At 38.3% G+C, this 20332-nt stretch overlaps 2 protein-coding genes and 1 long non-coding RNA gene across 4 annotated transcripts; 2 read left to right on the forward strand and 1 right to left on the reverse strand.

Annotated features, from left to right (window-relative positions):
* Positions 1 to 1514: 1514 nt before the first annotated feature.
* LOC124870206 lies at positions 1515 to 16223 on the reverse strand. Its single transcript, XR_007038721.1, has 3 exons — positions 16093 to 16223; positions 4891 to 4980; positions 1515 to 1623 (listed from the first exon to the last, which is right to left on the reverse strand). It is a non-coding gene; the product is annotated as an uncharacterized LOC124870206 (long non-coding RNA).
* On the forward strand, positions 12986 to 14196 carry foxq1a (forkhead box Q1a). Its single transcript, XM_047368740.1, has one exon. It carries the CDS (start codon positions 13130 to 13132, stop codon positions 13868 to 13870), a length of 741 nt encoding a protein of 246 aa, XP_047224696.1. The 5' UTR covers positions 12986 to 13129; the 3' UTR covers positions 13871 to 14196.
* On the forward strand, positions 15002 to 17783 carry foxf2a (forkhead box F2a). 2 transcript variants are annotated; one of them, XM_047368739.1, is made up of 2 exons: positions 15002 to 16245; positions 17337 to 17783. In XM_047368739.1, the coding sequence occupies exons 1-2, from the start codon at positions 15283 to 15285 to the stop codon at positions 17400 to 17402; spliced, it is 1029 nt and encodes a 342-aa protein (XP_047224695.1). In that variant the 5' UTR covers positions 15002 to 15282; the 3' UTR covers positions 17403 to 17783. The 2 variants fall into 2 exon arrangements, with proteins under 2 accessions (XP_047224695.1, XP_047224694.1); XM_047368738.1 differs by having other exon boundaries at positions 15006 to 16249.
* Positions 17784 to 20332: the final 2549 nt, after the last annotated feature.

Below are 20332 nucleotides of genomic sequence, written 5' to 3' on the forward strand. Positions count from 1 at the left end.
GTAACTACCAGTGAGATGTTTTGTTAACTGAATTGACGGAAACAATATAACATTCGGTTTACTTCTATTTGCATATTGTCTCTGTCATATCTACTGAAAATCCTGTTTATCATTGGAGAATAAGGACTCAACAAACTAAGCGAAATACCAAATGCTGCTTTGGAACTTATGCAGGTTAGTATTTTAAACTTTGCCTTCTGGTGTTTTATAGAAACAAAGTAATTAAACTCGGTCGACATCCCTGGCAACAGCAACAACAAATACATAATACAGCCAACAAACACTAAAAATAAAGTTGGATCATTAAGATTATGACCACCCTGAATCCATACAGCCCTAAATCATTCTGACAAGATGGTGTTTGGCCTCTAAATGACTCCTTTTGGAGTAGGTGTGAATAAGGTGTGTGTTGGTAGATCAGTGTCGGTTTCGTGCAAAGGGAACAATTTACAGGCACTCACCTGAAGGGAGTTCCTCCTCTCATTGGCACGCAGGGCTCTTTGTTGTATACACACCGAGCCTTTATTTTTCTCATGTCTTCTTTTTTTTTCTTGTTTGAAAGTTACCCAAACAAAGACCTGCAGACTTAGTAACTTTGATATTATCTAAGCATGCTTCATTTGAAGGGAATCCCAGTGTACAGTTTTTTTTTTGTTTCTTTTTACCTGCTTTTATAAATAGGACTGGAGTGCCTGGAGGCAGACAAAACAGGTTGAGCACAGTTGGAACAGGTTAAATCCTGTTAACAACTTTCAGATTTTTCTTTTCTCTTTCAACAGGTTGCTGTGATTTCACATTTTAAATACACACAATAACTTTTTTTTAGGCTGCAATAAATAATTTGGCACCTCCAATCTTCAACAAATTTAACCTAACTTTTGTCTCACTAATTGTTGACATGTTTTGTCTGCAGTGCTAAACTTGACAAACTAAGGACTTGATTGAGTAAATGCCTAGATTATTCATAGTATCAACCATTTCTATCGTGATCCCGACTTCTAAAAGCTGACTAAAACTGTTTAGGTAGAGGCCAACCGATCATGGCCTCACACAACTCTTGCCCTTTCAGATTAATGTTGTAAATATCTGGTTTAAGGTGATACAGGTGTAACATGTTAACAAGCAAAAAACACAAGCACAGTTGCACAGTTCAACATATTGTCAAGCTAATTTGGATGTAATGTTAATTCTTATCCCACATATACACTCACACTTTTTTTCCATTTGGTCCAGGACAAAATGGAAACGTTTGTATTTCAACTCCTCTGATTTCAGTCCTTAAACTAAATTTCTTCATATCAAACTAAATTGCTTATGCAACAGCATCCATAAACCTGTAAAATGTTCACATTTTGTTATGCCACATCTGCAAATTACAACATATTTTATTGGGATTTTATGTCATAGTGCAAAGTTGCACATGATTGTAAAGTGGAAGAATTGTATTTGTTATTTTTTGCAAACAAATATCCACAAGTGTGGAACACACTGCTTGTTGAAGAGTAAGAACACACTGAACAAGTCAAGGGTGGATTTATGGAGAAGTTTAAAGCAGGGATGGGTTAAAAAACCAAAGGCATCCTAGGACTTGAACATGTAGCAAAGGACTGTCAAATCCATCATCTGAAAATGGAAAGAGAACGGCACAATCATAACCTACTAATTCATGATTGTCTGTCTAAATTGAATTGACATCCTAGAGCAGTAATAAGAGAGGCAGGCAAGAAGACAATGGTAAACTTGGAGGAGATGCAGAGATCCACAGCTCAGGTTGGAGAATTTGCTCATATAATAACTATTAGTCATGCACTTCACAAACCTTCAAAACTCAATAATTCAGTTTTATGATTTAGTTATCTTACTGCTTCGCCTTAATAATCCTAATTGGAAAATACCTTGGCTTCCTTGCTGAGCATTTGTATGTTGTGTTTATGAATTACAGTAACTTTGCCAGGGTTTGTGATAACATGCATTACAGACAAATGACAGAAGATGCCTAATCAAATAGTAAATAGAAGATGCCTAAACCAATACTTCAATTTCAATGAAGCCAAGTTCTAAAGCTTTTTAAGCACAAAAACAGAAGACAATAGAAAAAATAAGTATGAAAAATATCACTGGTCAGAGTGATTATAAAAATCACTGATATGTGATTACAATTGTCTGTATAATCAACGGGGATCATAGAATGCAACAAGACGTCATTTTCAGAAAACAGCAAAATAGCTTGTAGTGATTAAATCTAAGCTCTAATCCTATCTCTGTTCATATTTCCTTTTATGAGTCTCTGTGGGAAACTGTCTGCAAACTGTGAGATCAGAGGAGATGATAAAATTAAAGAGCTGCTTTGTCAGTATGTGTGCTAAAGGTTTAAACAGCATATATATAGGGATGCCAAGGAAATGTAACATGGTAATCAAAACTGTTATTAGACTTAATTATTTAATAGCTGTAGAAAATCTATGCAACTATTTCTATCTAAATTGTCCTAACCTAAACGGTCTTGTAGTGCTGAAGCTGAGGCACTTTCTTTGCTCCCACACTGCCTGCCTTACACAGACAGAAATGTTTAGCTGGCATCCAGTGATGCTGGCAGCAGTTTTAGAGCTCTGTTGCTTGTCAGTAACAGCTTATGAATCTTTGTCTGAACATAGACAGATTCAGCACAGACATCACTACAAACAGAAACCTTGAGATAAACAGAGAAAGACTTGGCCTTTTGATGCTTTTTGTATCATCACTAGGGCTGTTATGATGTTATTCCCTCATCCATAGTGTGAATTGTTTTCTACAACCATGCCCCACTCTATCTTTTTGGCTGAGTTACCTTCATTTTGCCTTTTATCTTTAAACAATGGTGAGTTTGAATTGGTTTATATAAGAAAATTGGAGAAATGCAGCCTACTCTACAACAAGGCTTGGAAAATTTTCAAAAGTCGTTCTTTCAGTGAGTTCCTGCACCCAGGGCCTCTGTGCTAACCACAAAGCCATGTTCTGGGACTTGTGTATGCCTGACCTTAAATAACCTCTAATGAACATTTTAAAGATGGTTTACAATAAAAAATCAAAAGTTTGGCATAATTTGCTTTCGGTCCCCTTTACCCAGATACCCCTAAATAAAATGCAGTGCAACCAAGTGCCTTCAGAAGTTACCTTATCAGTTACTTTATTAGTTTAAACAAGGTAACTGTTTAAAAGTGCAAATAAAATTTCTTCAAAATCCTCAGGGTTTGGGCCAGTGCTCAATATATATATATATATATATATATATGTATATGTATATATATATATGTATATGTATACATATATATGGAATGCAACTTTAAAGGTGTATTTTCAGTGTGCTGTACAACAGCCTAAATACATAGTATGAAGAAAACCCTGAGGATTTAGATAACATTTCAATTGCACTTTTAAACAGTGGGTGGGACCACAACTGCCTTTCAGACTTTGACTTTTGGCAGTTTTAATCTTGTGCGAAATATCTACATTTCTGGAATTATCCACAGTTTTGCACGCAGAGACTTTTTATTTGTATTTTAGGCTTACAGATGGAGTAGCTGACATCTTCATAGGGTTAATTTTCTGCAGCGGTTTACGTTACTCAGATGCTGATCAATGTTTAAATAGTTTGCTAGTGACTTCTAAACGCACTGGTGGTTTAGAAAAAGAAATTGTGAAGATGACAATTCTCGACATTGTCACCATGACACAACTAAATATTTTGTTGTCTTGCTCTTACTGTGCTGTTTTTAGCGACAGCTCACATCTATACACCTGCAGTCATCTGAGACTGTTTATTCTTCCTCGTGCCTTTAAACAGGTGACTAGAAACATCTAGACAGAGGGAGCTTACTTGACTTGTTGCTGTGTTTCTTTAAACAACGTTTAACTACCACAATTATGCAGCAGTTTTTCTCTTTATTTTTCAAGAAGGGAAAGGAATTTATGAGCCAATTTATAGGCTAGAGTACCCTAATAGGTTATGTGCAGTTGTCTACAAGAAAATATTAGTACTGTGACAACCATATCTTTTAGTTTCCAATGCAGAAAATGATACATTTGCATGTTTTGCATTCATGTTCAGTGTGGGAGTGAGATATTTTAAACAAGAACATCATGTCTTCTCAAAGACAGGATGATAAAGCAGAATCACATTGTCACAAATAGGAATTCCTTCTTTCTAAAACACAAACAAGCTGGCCATGTTCTGCGCGTATGGTTTCAAAAATAGGCCAGCAGTGCAGAACCAATTAAGGTGTGCTGTGGAACTCAGGTGGGTCCTTGTAGAGTGCCACACATAAATAGTGGGATGGACATCTCCGATTCTAAAGTGTTAAACATATTGGAGGCATATGTCACCTTATCAATTTTGTTCTATTTTTAATGATCACAAATACTAAAGAAACTAACAATGGCTGAAGTCCACTGGTCTGTTAAGTCTCTGTGCACTCTCTGTGCGCATCAATGAATGTTCTTGGGGAAAAGTAATGTGCATGACGCACCGTCAAGGGTGCTGGTGTGTTTAAATCTACTGATCAAATGTACAGTTAAGTGCAAAAAGATTCATATCTCTGCCAGATTAAGGTTTTATTATCATTTAACCAAGAAGTTTGTCTCGGCTGCGAAATTAGACAGGTATCATTCAAAAGATAATAAAACAATCTATCATACCCAGCCAGTGATTGAGTTTTGTGTTTGTGTTTTTGCTGTATTGTATTTAAGTATTTTGTTGTATTTGTATTTAAGCTCCTTAGTTGCCAGTCTTCCCCTGCTGGTTCCTTGTTGTTTGAGATCATGTGTAATGTTACTCCTGGTTTCTGGTGTCCTGGTCTGATTCTGTTTTCCCTACCGGGTTCTGTGTGTGAGGAAATATAAAACTCGACTTACCTTCATTCCGCTGGCTCCTAGCATCCTTCTCTGCACTTTGGTCCTACCACAAACTGCACAACATCACACAATCTGAATGGGCGTTCAATTCTGAAAGCACAGATTTATGTTTTTATTAACATTTTGTTGAAAATGTCAAAACCAATTTATACCTCTTTCAGTAACCAAAAAAAAAAAACATCTTTATTGCAATTAAACACAATTTCTGATCAGCTTTTCGCATGTTTTCACTTGTATTTCTAAGATTTGTCTTTGTTAATGACCTGCAATACTGATTTTCAAAGGCCACTTTTCCATCACCAGAATTTTTAGCTACCTCTACAGATTTTCTATCGAATTCAAGTCGAGACTCTGGCTGGCCAACTCTGAAATGTTATTACTTCCAACCAGAAAAAATATGTGGCTAAAAGATTATAAAGATTAATCCTAAATGTTCCAGGGTGTGAATAATTTTGGGGGTAATTGTACATACCATCCGTCTCTGTTACCTCACACCCAGTTAACTCTTCAAAAAAAAGTCAGCAATGGCACAATGCACACACAGTGCTTGGTGTGTCAGTGGCATAACAGGGGCGTGTTGATTTTATCTCCCCATTGCCCCCAAAATACTTTAAAAAGTCAGTGCACCTAAATCTATTGTTAGGGCTCTCTCATGGAAAAGGTTGACATTATTATCTTGAGATTGAAAGCAATTATGACAATCCAAGGTGAAGGAGTTAGATATTTTGCTTCTTGTTGATGAATGGCAATTAAAAGAACCAAGAGATAAACCACTGATGATACCTAAAAACACCAAATTAAGATTTTGCAACTTTATTCAAAATGTCACATATGCATTTCTAGAGTTTAAAGTTAACTGTATTAATTCCTATTCAGTTTATAGTGACCTCAAATCTCCTAGAAGAGAGAAAAAAATCAAGATTTTTAATTAATGAATCTGTGTGGACTGTAAACTGGAGTAGAGAGACAACAGCATTGAGCTTTATTAAAACATTTAAAATAACACAAAAAAATACGAGTCAAGTTAATAAAGAGACTAATTTATAGTTAATGTTATCTTAAGAACTAAGTTTGTTTTTTTCTCACTGATTTAATCATGGAGCCTAGACAGTCACATTTAAACCCAAAAATTATTGCAGACTGGCTTTTAATTCAGTTGGGTAGCACTGCAGTATTGCGTGGTGCATTAGACAATGCAGCCCCCTTGAAAAAGAAGGTAATTATTCATAGGAGGCTAGCTCCCTGGTTTAATTCAGAGCTGCATACTTTAAAGCACAATGTTGGAAAATTGGAGAAAAAATGGCGCTCTACACACCTAGAGGATTCCTACTTAATCTGGAAAAATAGCCTACTGTTGTATAAAAAGACACTTCACCAAGCCAGAACAGCTTATTTCTCATCATTAATAGAAGAGAACAAGAATAATCCTATGTTTCTCTTTAGTACAGTTGCTAAACCTACACAGTCATAGCTCTGTTGAGTCATCCATTCCCTTAGCTCTTAGCAGTCATGACTTTATGGGATTCTTCCAAAATAAAATTGATTCTATTAAAAAGAAAATCTTTGACATACTCCCAAAGATGATTACTTCATCCTCAGCAAGTGAGACAACATTGGAAGTAACTGTAGAACCTGATCTGTGTTTGGACTACTTTGATCCTGTGAAGCTTCCTTAGTTATCAGAAATATTAGCTTCATCTAAACCTTCAACTTGTATGTTAGACCCAATCCCAACCAAATTATTTAAGTAAGTGTTCCCTCTGATTGCCAGCCCCATTTTAGGTATGATTAACCTATCCTTAGTAAATGGATATGTACCACAGGCTTTTAAGGTAGCTGTAATTAAACCTTTACTTAAGAAACCTTCGCTTGATTGAGATGACTTGAAAAATTACAGACCTATATCCAATCTTCCATTCCTATCTAAAATTCTTGAGAAAATAGTTGCTAATCAAATGTGTGAGCATTTACACAGCAATGACCTGTCTGAAGAGTTTCAGTCAGGCTTCAGAAGCTTCACTGTTTCAGGCTTCACTGAAACAGCTTGGCTGAAAGTCACTAATGATATTCTTATGGCCTGAGATAATGGACTTGTGTCTGTACTGGTTCTGTTAAGATCTCAGTGCTGCATTTGATACAGTTGATCACAATATTCTCTTAGAAAGGCTGGAATATGCTGTAGGGATCAGGGGAACAGCGCTAGGCTGGTTTCAATCTTATTTGTCTGACAGACTCCAGTTTATTAATGTAAATGATAAATCGTCTTTAAACTGCAAGGTTAATTGTGGAGTACCACAGGGTTCAGTACTTGGGCCAATTGTCTTTACTATATACAGGGGTTGGACAATGAAACTGAAACACCTGGTTTTAGACCACAATAATTTATTAGTATGGTGTAGGCCCTCCTTTCGCGGCCAATACAGCGTCAATTCGTCTTGGGAATGACATATACAAGTCCTGCACAGTGGTCAGAGGGATTTTAAGCCATTCTTCTTGCGGATTGTGGCCAGGTCACTACCTGGTACTGGTGGAGGAAAATGTTTCCTGACTAGATCTGGCATGCAACAGTCCGGGTGGTACGCTTATTTGGGGGCTTCTCCACCCCGTAACTCTCCCGGATGTGGGGAAAACAGTAAAGGTGGACTCATCAGAGAACAATACATGTTTCACATTGTCCACAGCCCAAGATCTGCGCTCCTTGCACCATTGAAACCGACGTTTGGCATTGGCATGAGTGACCAAAGGTTTGGCTATAGAAGCCCGGCCTTGTATATTGACCCTGTGGAGCTCCCGACTGACAGTTCTGGTGGAAACAGGAGAGTTGAGGTGCACATTTATTTCTGCCGTGATTTGGGCAGCCGTGGTTTTATGTTTTTTGGATACAATCCGGGTTAGCACCCGAACATCCCTTTCAGGCAACTTCCTCTTGCGTCCACAGTTAATCCTGTTGGATGTGGTTCGTCCTTCTTGGTGGTATGCTGACATTACTCTGGAGACCGTGGCTCTTGATACATCACAAAGACTTGCTGTCTTGGTCACATATGCGCCAGCAAGACGTGCACCAACAATTTGTCCTCTTTTGAACTCTGGTATGTCACCCATAATATTGTGTGCATTTCAATATTTTGAGCAAAACTGTGCTCTTACCCTGCTAATTGAACCTTCACACTCTGCTCTTACTGGTGCAATGTGCAATTGATGAAGACTGGCTACCAGGCTGGTCCAATTTAGCCATGAAACCTCCCACACTAAAATGACAGGTGTTTCAGTTTTATTGTCCAGCCCCTGTATATGCTTCCAATAGGTAAAATTATCAGGCAGCATAGAATAAATTTTCACTGTTACGCTGATGACACTCAACTTTACTTATCCAATCCTGATGAGCCCAACCAATTAGATAGACTACAAGCATGTATTGAAGAAGTAAAAACTTGGATGACTTTAAATTTTCTGCTTCTAAATTCAGACAAGACAGAAGTTGTCATCTTTGGACCGGAGTCTTTAAAAAAGAAACTGCTTAGTCAGTCACTTGACCTGGATGGCATTAAATTGACCTCCGATAATAAAATAAAAATCCTTGGAGTTATTTTTGACCAGGACATGTCATACACCCTGTAGACACCCTGTCTACTTTTAAGGCTAGGCTTAAAACTTTCCTTTTTGATAAAGCTTATAGTTAGAGTGGCTTAGGTTATCCTGAGCTATCTCTGTAGTTATGCTGGTATAGGCTTAGGCTGCTGGAGGACATAATGACCACTTTCACCCTCTTCGCTGCATTCTCACACTACTCTCTAATTCTGCATTATTTGCTGTTATTTCAGCTTTTAACTTTATGTTCTCCCTCTTTTCTCTTCCTAGAAGCTACACCTGGCCTGACTCTGTGTCTACCTGTGACACCTTTCTGGAGAGGGGCATTGTCCAAGCTTCTGCTGGCAACAACTTAATGCTCACCTTCTACAGATGATCCACATGGCACTGTCTTTCAGTGTTTAACCCTTTCTCTCTCCTAGACATGGCAATTGACTGAGCTTTTAATGTGACTAATTATATGTGCTCTCTTTCAGACTCTAACCTTGAAAACTGGCTCAGAGTTTATCTGTTCTTTCTTTATAGGTGAAATGACTAAAGGAGCTACATCCATTAACATTTACTTTTCCTTCCCATAGAAAGTACTCCTGGATCAGTGGTTCTTTGTTATCTTTGTGTCTCTGCTCTGTTCTCTCAAACCCCCAGTTGGTCGTGGCAGATGGCCGCTCACACTGAGCCTGGTTCTGCTGGAGGTTTCTTCCTGTTAAAAGGGAGTTTTTCTTCTCCGCTGTCGCTACATGCATGCTCAGTATGAGGGATTGCTGCAAAGTCAACGCCAGTGACTGTCCACTGTCTCTACATGCTCATCCAGGAGGAGTGAATGCTGCAAGTTACTGACTGGATGCAATCTGCTGGGTTTCCTTAGATAGAAAAACTTTTCATCCGATTTAAATAAATAACTGAATCTGACTGCACTGTTCAATGATTAGGATTAATTGGAATGTATGTACCTGACTGTTGTGAAGTGCCTTGAGACGACATGTGTTGTGAATTGGCGCTATATAAATAAACTGAATTGAATTGAATTACTTCGGAAACCGCCTGGGATTCCCATGCTTTTGAATCAAATGGTCATGTGTACCAATGCCTTTTGGTGCAATGCGTGGGAGTGTTATGCACTGAACTCTGATTTTCTACGTCATCAATTTCCTCATTCCGAGATTTGGAGCAGACTTTTTCCAAAACTACTATCTGAAATCTCATAATCGCTTGGCCTGTGGCGTGTAGAATAATGCTTTTATTGCCATTGTACAGTGGGTGATGTTGAAAGAAAACAATAGCTGCCATTATTGCAGCTCAGATAAAAACATTTTTCATACTAGGGAGGTTTTCACCATAATACTTGGCAATGTGTACGCCTGAAAGCAATGAGGCCATGAAAGGGGAAGATGTTATCTGATCTTGTGTTTGCACTAAAGGCATTTGAATCAGTTGTTCAGTTTTTCTATGTAATAGTTTTTATGTAATATTTGAAGAGACAGTCAGAATAGCAAAGCAATTGCAACAAACTTCTAATTAAACTACACTGTATTGAATTTCTTTAGGTGTCAAGAATCTGTTCATACAGGCATTTTAAACTAGGCTACATGTGCACGTAGATAAGACAAAAGCTTCCTAAAATGAAAGCATAGAACATATACAAAGCTTGAAATAAGCTTTTCTCTTTATGAAAAACAAATGTTTTTTTTAAATGTAGGAACTTTAAACTCTAGTTAATGGCAGAATATGTTTAGAATACCATAGGATATAAGAAACATACTTTACATTAAAACCTCAATTGATCTTAATTTAGCAACATAGTCTTTAAAACACATCCATATTTCTAACTTTGTACACTTTATTTAAACTGTGCATTCATACTTGAAATTCCACCTATGACGCCATAACAGACAGCTTAAGCTCTCCTTCAGCAAATCACAATGCACACAAGAAAACACAGAGGTGCAGCTTGTGGCCTTGCAAGTTCCTACTTGCAGTGAAGCAAACAAATACTTGCTGTTTGGGCTCTTGTCATTGTGTGGTTGGCTTAAAGGAATCTCCACTTGACATGCTACCATTAAAAATAGTGACCTTACCAAAGCTTCAGGTGTCACACTTTATACAAACAGATTACTACATTGCCAATCCAAACATCCACACCAGTGCAAACATGTGTAAGCAACAGTTTTGCACACTCGTCTATGGAAGCAGTTAGTGACAATATGTCAGTGGCGTGACCATGATGTCAGCTTTCGTCTGCAGGTGTGTCTGAAAGGTATTGTTTTTCAGGTAACCTTTCGCTGCCGAAGCAAAACTGAAGAAAAACAGTGTTATTGTATGTTTGTAAAGAGCAAGACTGACGGTTGAACAAATAGAGGTGGTTTAGTTGTACAAAACTCCCAGGGAAATATAGAACTGTGATCATAATTTGTAGAAATAGGAGGAAGCCATAAACATTAGCTTTTAGGACCTTAAAATGGAGTTCAGACTCCAACTGGTTTGTTTTCCACTTAGTCTTGTAGCCTCGACTCAACTCGTCTGAAACCTAAGGCTTTTCATTTAGAAAGAACATAAATCACTGTAAGTAATTTGTCATTAATCATCGTCTTGGCACTGAGCAACAAAAAACAGGACTCAGTATTTGTTTGAGCACAGAAACACTGGTTTCTTGTCTGGTTGTGAAAGCTATTACCCACAGCTGACAGTTTGGATGTGACAAATCTTGGGTGCATTCAAATGTCTCAGTATGGATTGCACAAGCAGCATTTCTGTTGAGCTGTTTAAATGTCACGTTCTAGTTCGGTAACTTTCAAACACAATTTAAACTGCAAGAACCTTTAGAGTGCCTTGTAAAAGTATTCACATTTTGTCCCATTACAATCACAAATGTCAAAATATTGTATTAACATATTGTGTGAAAGTAACATACAGTATATTAATAAAATGGAGGGAAGTTGATAATAGTTTTCATTTTTTAAAGCAAAAAATCAGAACATTGTGGTGAGCCCCTTTTACTCTGATAACTCTAACTCCTAAATAAATTACACTACAACCAATTGCTTTCAGAAGTTATGTCATTTGTTATTAACATCAACATATTTTCAGTATAAATCCAACTACTCTATCAAGGCCTCAGAGGTTGTTTAGATAACATCAGTGAACAAACAGCATCATGAAGACCAAGAAACACACCAAACAGGTAAGAGGTAAAGTTTTCGAGTCCTTTAAAATAGGGTTAAGTTATAATTATATCTTAAGCTGTGGAAATCTCATAAAGCACTGTTCAATCCATTATCTGAAAATGGAAAGGGTATAACACAACTACAAACCAACCAAGGATATGGATTTCCCAGGTAAACTGACAGGCCTGGCAAGGAGAGCACTAATAAAGATAAGCATCCAGAGGCCCATCATAACTAGAAGAAGCTATTGAGATCCACAGCTCAGATAAGAGAATGTATAGATATGACAGTGTTATTTGTGCACTCCTTTATGACAGAAACAAGAAGATAGTCATTGCTGAATAAAAATCCTGAATAAAAAGTAGTCCCATTTGCAGTTTTTCACCAGCCATACAGGATACAGCAAACATGTGGAAGGAGGTGCTCTGGTTAAGACGAGACTAAAACTAAACTACATGAAAATGCTATGTAATAAAGCATTGTGGTGGCAGCATCATGCTTTGGGAAGGCTTTTCTTTTAGCAGGGACAGGGAAGCTGATCAGAGTTAATGGGAAGAGGTGTAGAAATAAATACAGGGCAATCCTGGAAGAAAATTTGTTTGTGGTTGCAAACTACTTGAGACTGGGACAAAGGTTCGCCAACAGAACCCTAACGTTTAAAGCACTTTCGTGTGTTAGAATGGCCCAGTCAAAGTGCAGATCTAAATCAAATTGTGGCAAAACTTTAAAATTACTTTTAACAGACACACTCCATCCTGTCTGACTAAGCTTGAATTATTTGCAAAGAATAATGGAAAGATTGTTCAGTCTATAGATAGGCAAAGAGACACATTCCGAAAAACTGGACTGAAAGGATCTTCTACAGTGTATCAATTGCTGGACGCTGAATACAAATGCACATTTCAGAAAACCAAGCATGTTTTCCGCCCACTTCATAGTTATATGCTTTGTGTTGGACCATTACATAGTTGTTGTGTGACAAAAAAAGTGCAAAATTTAAAGGGATAGGAGTACTTCTGCCGGCACTGTGACTCATGTGACTCGATGTTTATACTGGCTCTTAAAATTAACACCAAGCACCTTTCTTACCGTAGAGAGTTACGCCCCCTGGTTGTTACAGGTGAAATAGCTTTAAAGTGGCTGAACGAATACCTTCCGCAGGTAAGGAATAGTGTAAACTATTTTTGTGAGACGTTTTCTCTTTACATTGGTTAGATACTATGTTATCATGCAGTCTTCTTTTCTGTTGATATGCAAATATTTTGGAAATCACATAGCCCCGCCTTTTTTGGGTTGGGTTGGTCTTTAGGTGAGTCTAATATAAACAACAGCTCAAGTACAGTAAAGGTGAGATGGGCTCTAGTGATCTGGCAAGTATGACTGGAAAGACATTCGTCCTGAGAGACTCCCCAAAGCACCGCGGGTCTTGACTCACATAACGGCTTTTCTGCGCTTTACACTGGATCTTGAAACTCAGCACCTCTCGCAGCATGAAGTTAGAAGTGCTGTGTGGAAACCATGATATGAAGCACTTTAAGACGCACTGTAAAGGAGAGGGGAATGAGCAATCTCCTCTCTCTTCAGGGGAGGAGCTGGGGTCCGATGGAGACTGCGTGGCCAACAGCCCTCCACTCGTTACTCCAGGTGAGAGTAGCAAATCCAAACCATACACACGGAGACCCAAGCCCCCGCTTTCCTACATCGCTCTGATCGCCATGGCTATCCGGGACTCTCTCACCGGACGTCTGACTTTGGCGGAGATAAACGACTACCTGATGAAGAAGTTCCCCTTCTTCAGGGGCAGCTACACCGGCTGGAGGAACTCTGTGCGACACAACCTGTCTCTGAATGACTGCTTTCTGAAAGTGCTCAGGGACCCGTCCAGGCCCTGGGGAAAAGACAATTATTGGATGCTCAACCCTAAGAGCGAATACACGTTCGCTGATGGGGTGTTCCGACGCAGGAGAAAGCGCATCAACAAGCCGTTCAGCCGGAAGCCGGAGGTGTCGGAGCGCGCAGAGGAGCCTCGGGTTACCGACAAACCTAACCCAAGCACCAAGACTGAGCCCTGTCCCAAGTTTACAAGCTCATTTGCTATTGAGAGCATCCTCAGCAAGCCCTTTAAAGAGGACTTAACAAGGCCGCCTTTTTACCCTGCATGTATCTGGTCATACTCTGAACTTATGATGCATCACTCAGACTCATCCGCTTTCCCCCCATACGTTTATTAGGCGGGCTGCTTTTTGGACTTAAACGCCTGGTGCTGGGATGCTTTCATGAACAGAAAACAAAACTGACTCATTTGTTGTTTTCTATCTCTTGTTTGATGATTAAAATCATCAGTAAATGTAGATACTTTAATTTATTACCTTATTGTTGGTGGCATGTTTTTTTTTTTTTTTTATACTTTGCATCCTCACTTGTTCTTTGTTTAATATTTTGTTAGCAACAATGAATTGTACACTTTTACCTTTATTTGTTTGACTCTCAAAAAGCACTTTGTTTATCTGTGTCAAAAACTTCATAATAAAAATTACAAAAAAGAACAACAAAAAAATGTGTTGATTCATGTGTTATTGCTTGACTTATAATGCAGAAACAATAAAAAGGTGCTAGATGCCAAAGCAGTAATATTTATGTATTTTCTTTTACCTAACAACTATATTTATGAAATTTTGGAGGTGCCCATTTCGATTCCATATTATAATTATTATCACTGCATAAAATTGCAACATTTAGGGCAATAGAACAGTAACTTTGCTGCCACGCACAACCACATATAACCCATCCTTTAAGGACAGTACAAAATACAGGTCCTCCAGCAATATTTATTTATTATGTATTTTCGTTTTTCTATCATGGTCACCTGACACAAGGTCACCCCCCCACGGCACACCTTCGTAAAAATCTTTTTTGATGCGCCCCTTGCATTTTCTAGGCGTTCTTGGACAGGTTTGCTTAAAAATGTCTTTGTCAAGGGAGGCAGTCCAAGCTCTGAGAGGTAAAACAGCACATGGGCTCTGTGTGTGGGAACCCCATATGCTGCACGCTTTGATAAACTAAAAATAAAAAAGGGCAAAATGCCAGAACGCTAATCTTTTAAATAGTACACAAAATCTACTCAGACGCTTTCTAATACTAAGCAATTGACATCCTCACCAAAATGTACATATGATCAAAGAGATTTTTCATTGTTTTATTTAAATATGTCCTGTAGCGCGAAATATTGGGCTGTCAATTGTGGACAGAAGTGTCTTGGACCGTGAGTCGTGGGTGGGAATTTGTCTTGCTCTAATGCGCTGTGTTAGGCTTCCTGTCTGGATCTCGGCCAGTTGGGCAGGGAATATTTCCCGCTGATTTCTTCCAGGGATCTTGGGGGAAACACAGGGGCGTGATAGGGGCTGAGGACACAAGATGGATTTGAAAATTGATACGTCGTTAAGTTATTTTTGGCCGGATAGCTTATGCGCAAGTGAAGTGGAAGATCTTTATTCCTCCTCTGTGTTAAGTCAGCATGGCCAGTGAGACGACTGACGGCGGGTGAAAGCTGGTTAGAAACCTTGCAAAGCGTCGTTAAGGAACTTCTTAAAATGCTGCATCAGGAAAACGAAGTTAACTACGTTACATAGAGATTCAGAAGTGCATGCATGCAAGCAGAAGCGCAAACATGACAACTGAGATGGCTCAGCAGCAACAGCTGGATCCCTGTGGGTCTGTGCGCTCCTGCGCCGCGGTGCTCAGTCCGCAGCCAGACCTGGAAGACGGTCAGGGCGCAGTTAAGGGAAAAAAAGCCAACTCAGGCTTAAGACGCCCAGAAAAGCCCCCTTACTCGTATATCGCACTTATAGTGATGGCAATCCAAAGTTCACCCAGCAAAAGAGTAACTCTGAGCGAGATTTATCAGTTCCTGCAAGCCAGATTTCCCTTTTTCAGAGGACAATATCAGGGATGGAAGAATTCCGTCAGACACAACTTGTCTCTGAACGAATGCTTCATCAAACTACCCAAAGGTTTGGCAAGACCTGGCAAGGGTCACTACTGGACCATAGACCCAGGCAGCGAGTTCATGTTCGAGGAGGGGTCCTTTCGTCGCAGACCGAGGGGATTCCGGAGGAAATGCCAAGCTCTGAAACCAGTGCCCAGGATGATGAATGGCATCGGGTTTGACGCGTCAATGCTGGCGCAGAACTTTGATTTCCAATCTCCTCAAGTCTCATTATCATACCATAATAACTACAACATAGATTTAGTGAGTAGTACAGTTCAAGGTGGGTTTGAAGGACTCAGCGTAGGCCACCACGTCCCACGTATTTCTTCCTCCTCCCTGACATCCTACATGACGGCATGTAAGACAGCTTCTATCACAAATTATTACCCAGACAGCAGCAGCAGTAGTCCCATACAGTCCTCACCAGCGATAAGAGGCACACTGGACTGCAGCACATGTACTTACGCGAACGCGGCTTCGCACTGGACCGCACCTGGGGTGTCCTCACACAGAAAACAGCAGGTTCTGGCATCAAGCTGCGCCAACTCCTCTGCGGCTTCACCTTCTTCATTGGAGCAGAGCTATTTGCATCATCACACACGAGATTCATCTGAGGTGGCAGGTAGACCCTCACTGAGAGAAAACCTTTCTAATATTTGTTGCTTATGTCATCTGCTTTGCAGTTTTTTTTTTCTCTAATTTAGTGTTGGCCTGTGTTAAACAGATCCTGGACATTTTTTTTGTTTTTGTTTTTGTTTTTGTTCAAAGAAGGATTTCATAGACTAACATGCATTGGAAATGTGATTGTATAACAATAAAAAAATATGGTGTAGCTTCACTTAAATTGCTTAAACATACACGTCTAAAAAAGGAGACTAATGCTCATTTTTTTATCACCATCTCTATATGCATGATGGTTCAATTGCAGCGTCTGTTCAATTCATATACAAGCACACATATTCCTGCTTATTAAGGTACTGATCAGGGGATCACCTAAAACCAACGCCAATATGAAAGACCTTTCAAAACCAAATAAATCAGTATGGTGTTCCTTGAAAAAGGATAACCTTCTTTGTGTAATTTGAGATCTGAAAACTTGAATACAATATTATGCAACTGTCTACCTTGAGCCAAGTTAGAAGATCCCTCTGATAAAGTCTATTGTTGTTTAATTTGTTTTTGCAACGCACCACTGAGATATGTCTAGTGTGCTATAATTACCTAGCACTGCTTGTGTAAATAGTTTACTTCTTTGTCGCATCTTCATGTGTATCTTTCAAAGTCATGGTTATTGTTTGTTAAAGAAAAATATAAGTGGAATTTAAAAGTTGCACAAATTGTCTATAATTCAACAATTCAACGTCCTAATTCAACTGCTTAGGGTCAGGCATAGTCTTTTTTGGAAGACTTTCACCAATATTATGTCTTCTATTCTGAACTTATATATATATATATATATATATATATATATATATATATATATATATAATCTAAAGTAAAAATTAAACAAATAGTGGACAACAGATCCAAACTCGTTATAATGGATATTGCAAAGCATCTGTATCACAGATGAAAAACTATTGTATTTATTTTAAATAAACAAATCAATACATACGAAGAGTCTTCTAAAAACATTATTGACTTCAAATAAAATGCAGCTTCAGCACCACTTAACAGCTGATCCTGACTTTGGTTCTGTTTGTTTCCAGTGGGATTGCCTCGATATTCCAGCCCCTCAACTGTCCCAATGCCGGAAAGGAAGGAATTCGTTTTAAACTTAAATGGAATCTCTTCCCTCCATCCAAGTGGATCCTATTATCCTCAGCTTCACCACCACGACAGCGACTGCCAGGACGTGAAACCATGTGTGATGTGACAACGAGGTTTTTAGTCTAAATTTAAGGTCCACTAAAGTTTTGTCTCGTGAACCCGTTTTCAATTTGGACATTTAAAAAACACAAAAAGGGTTTCAAGATATTATTTGCAAACATTGTGAAACACTCATAGCCTCAATGACAATACGACACTCCATATATTTAGGTAGTATTTGAAACAAATATCCATGTACGACCCTTATTTAACTTATATACAAACTTTTGTATTCTGGTGTCTGGTTTATTGCCTCCTATTAAATAATTACCCTTTAAAGAATGACAGTTTTTTGTCTTCTGCTCTTTCTTTTCCTTTCGTTCAAAGTTAACCTTGAACAACAATTGTTATGTTTGCTTCAGCTTTCTCGTATCTTTCCTATTTTCTTTACCTAAAAAAATATTAAAAGTTTAGAATTTGTTCATTTATCTGTCTCTAATAAAAAAGAGTTAGAATACCCTGTTTTTCAAGCTTCCTCAGCTGATTGTAAATATTTCCTTTTTATCCTTTCAGCGTCAAAAGCTGCAAAAGCTCGAATTGATCGTTTTAGCTCTGTCCCATTGACTTGTTCTGCATTGCCATCTCGTGGTGACTGAAACGAAATGCAGGTTTTCAATGCAATGAACAGCAGACGTGTTGACATAAAATTTCTGCTGTCAAAGAGGCACATTCCACTAAAAGAAGACGCAGAAGTGCCAGTGCAGCAATCGTTATTACACGTTTGTCTTTCTGTTTAAAATTGATTTTCTGCTGTGAAATACCTATCAGAGGAGAGCTGACAATATAATGACAGGTATTCTTTTTGCGTTTTATCTAAATATGGAATACATGTCTTCTGTCATGTTTCTCAGATGTGGACAGATTTGTTGGCGCGCCTGATAGAGATGGCTATCATGTCTCAAAATAGATGTATCCTTTATTGCAGTAGCATAATTTCTATTCTTTCATTTCAAAACTTGAATCCATCAATTGTCCACGGCCGCTTGCATAGTGGCGGTGGGGCTAGTGTATCTGCAGCGGTCATTGGGCGAGAGGCGCGGTGCACCCACGTCGCCAGTTCATCACAGGGCAACACACGTAAGGCCAATTTTAGAGAAACCATTTAACCTCATATTTTTGGACAGTGAGAAGAAGAAGGAGTACTGGTAGATAATCTACATGCAAACTCAATGCGGAAAGACCTGAGGGACCCGGGATCTGAACCGAGGACCTACTTCCTGCAAGGCAACAATACCAACTGCGATACTGTGGAGCCTCTACATTGAACAGGGAAAAAAAGCCCACTTTAAGATTTTTGTTTGTTTGTTTGTTTTTTTTTTTTTTTTGCTGTCACTAGTGGCACAATTGCTGCCCCTGCCAATAATTCGGCCGATCCCGTTTAGCCGTTTTTTCCTTCTATGTTTGCTTCAGGCTTTTATCTATACAGTATTGTCAGGCTACCCTCAATGTAATGATTCACAGAGCTTAAAGCCAGTAGTTATTAATTTAGAAACTGTTGTCTTAATTATACATTTCCTTGAAAAAGTGACTCTGTCGAAAGGGCAAAATGTCACAGTGAAAAATATAATGCAGTTGACATATATCAGTGATCCAGTAACGCCCTTTGGAGTACAGATTTCCAGCAAACCTAATAGTTCCTGTTGATTTCTGCACCAAATACAAAGTCAAATTGGCCAATTATATCTCATATAACCAGGGGATAAACATTTCAGATAAACATTAAAATAGTTCTTTATTATTTTGTATAATCAGGAATACAAATATGAAGAAACTTGTTCTTTAGGGCTGTAAATGATCACACGCCTTGTATGAACAAAAGCTCCGATTCAGATCGATCTATCTATCTATCTATCTATCTATCTATCTATCTATCTATCTATCTATCTATCTATCTATCTATCTATCTATCTATCTATCTATCTATCTATCTATCTATCTATCTATCTATCTATCTATCTATATATCTATCTATCTATCTATCTATCTATCTATCTATCTATCTATCTATCTATCTATCTATCTATCTATCTATCTATCTATCTATCTATCTATCTATATGCATTCTTTATGTGTGGGATGAGAAGCGGGTTACACTCTGGGTACGTCGCTAGTGTCATTCTGAATTTGATTCTCAATATCTTCTTTTTCTTTAGTCGGTGACTTTTTATTGTGTCGTCTGAGTGCAGGGATGTAATACTAAAGTGGATCGGGAGGTGGCGGCACCCTACCAGAAACCTCTTGCAACTTTCTGGTCCGTCTCTGCTGAGATTATGTCCACTACGAAAAAAAGTTTTAGAAAACGAAAAGAATGAATTAAAAAAAATAAGATTTGTTTGTTGGTTGTATATTGGGTTCTTTTTTGCTTGTTTGTTTTACTGGTTTGTCTCCAACCTTCTCTTTAGAGTTGAGTGACCATTACATAAACGACCTAATTATGGGTAGGAGCAAATTTTAAGTTGAAATCCAATTAAGGTCTAAAAATGACTTTGATTTTCATACTCCGTACTATTGTTCCCTTTCTGGCCGCGAGAGGGAACCAAGTTCTTAATTTTGACTTGAAACCTGAAACTAAAATTTGAACAAAGTTACAGGAGAGTGAAAGTAACACGATTATAAATTAGCTGTTATTTAAAGTTTTGTTTTTTTTGTCCTGCTTATTAGTCACCTTTTAATTCTGTTAGATCGTCTTCATTAACCCAATTAAAGGCTACGCAACAGGACTTTTGTTATTAATAATTCTAGTCAAATTTCAAACTGAACCTGGTATTTGTTTAGACCGGTACTCTAAATCTAATGTAAGTATTATAATTGTATAAAAACTTCTTTCTGTTTATTT

This window comes from Girardinichthys multiradiatus, chromosome 6 (genome assembly GCF_021462225.1).
Source record: "Girardinichthys multiradiatus isolate DD_20200921_A chromosome 6, DD_fGirMul_XY1, whole genome shotgun sequence".
NCBI classification, from domain to species: Eukaryota; Metazoa; Chordata; class Actinopteri; order Cyprinodontiformes; family Goodeidae; genus Girardinichthys; species Girardinichthys multiradiatus.

Bases quoted from the DNA above. Each gene is read 5' to 3' on its own strand.
- foxf2a (XM_047368738.1), top strand. From the start codon at position 15,283: ATGCATGCAAGCAGAAGCGCAAACATGACAACTGAGATGGCTCAGCAG. The intron at 16,250-17,336 runs GTAGACCCTCAC...GTTTGTTTCCAG, and splicing joins AGATTCATCTGAGGTGGCAG to TGGGATTGCCTCGATATTCC.
- foxq1a (XM_047368740.1), top strand. From the start codon at position 13,130: ATGAAGTTAGAAGTGCTGTGTGGAAACCATGATATGAAGCACTTTAAG.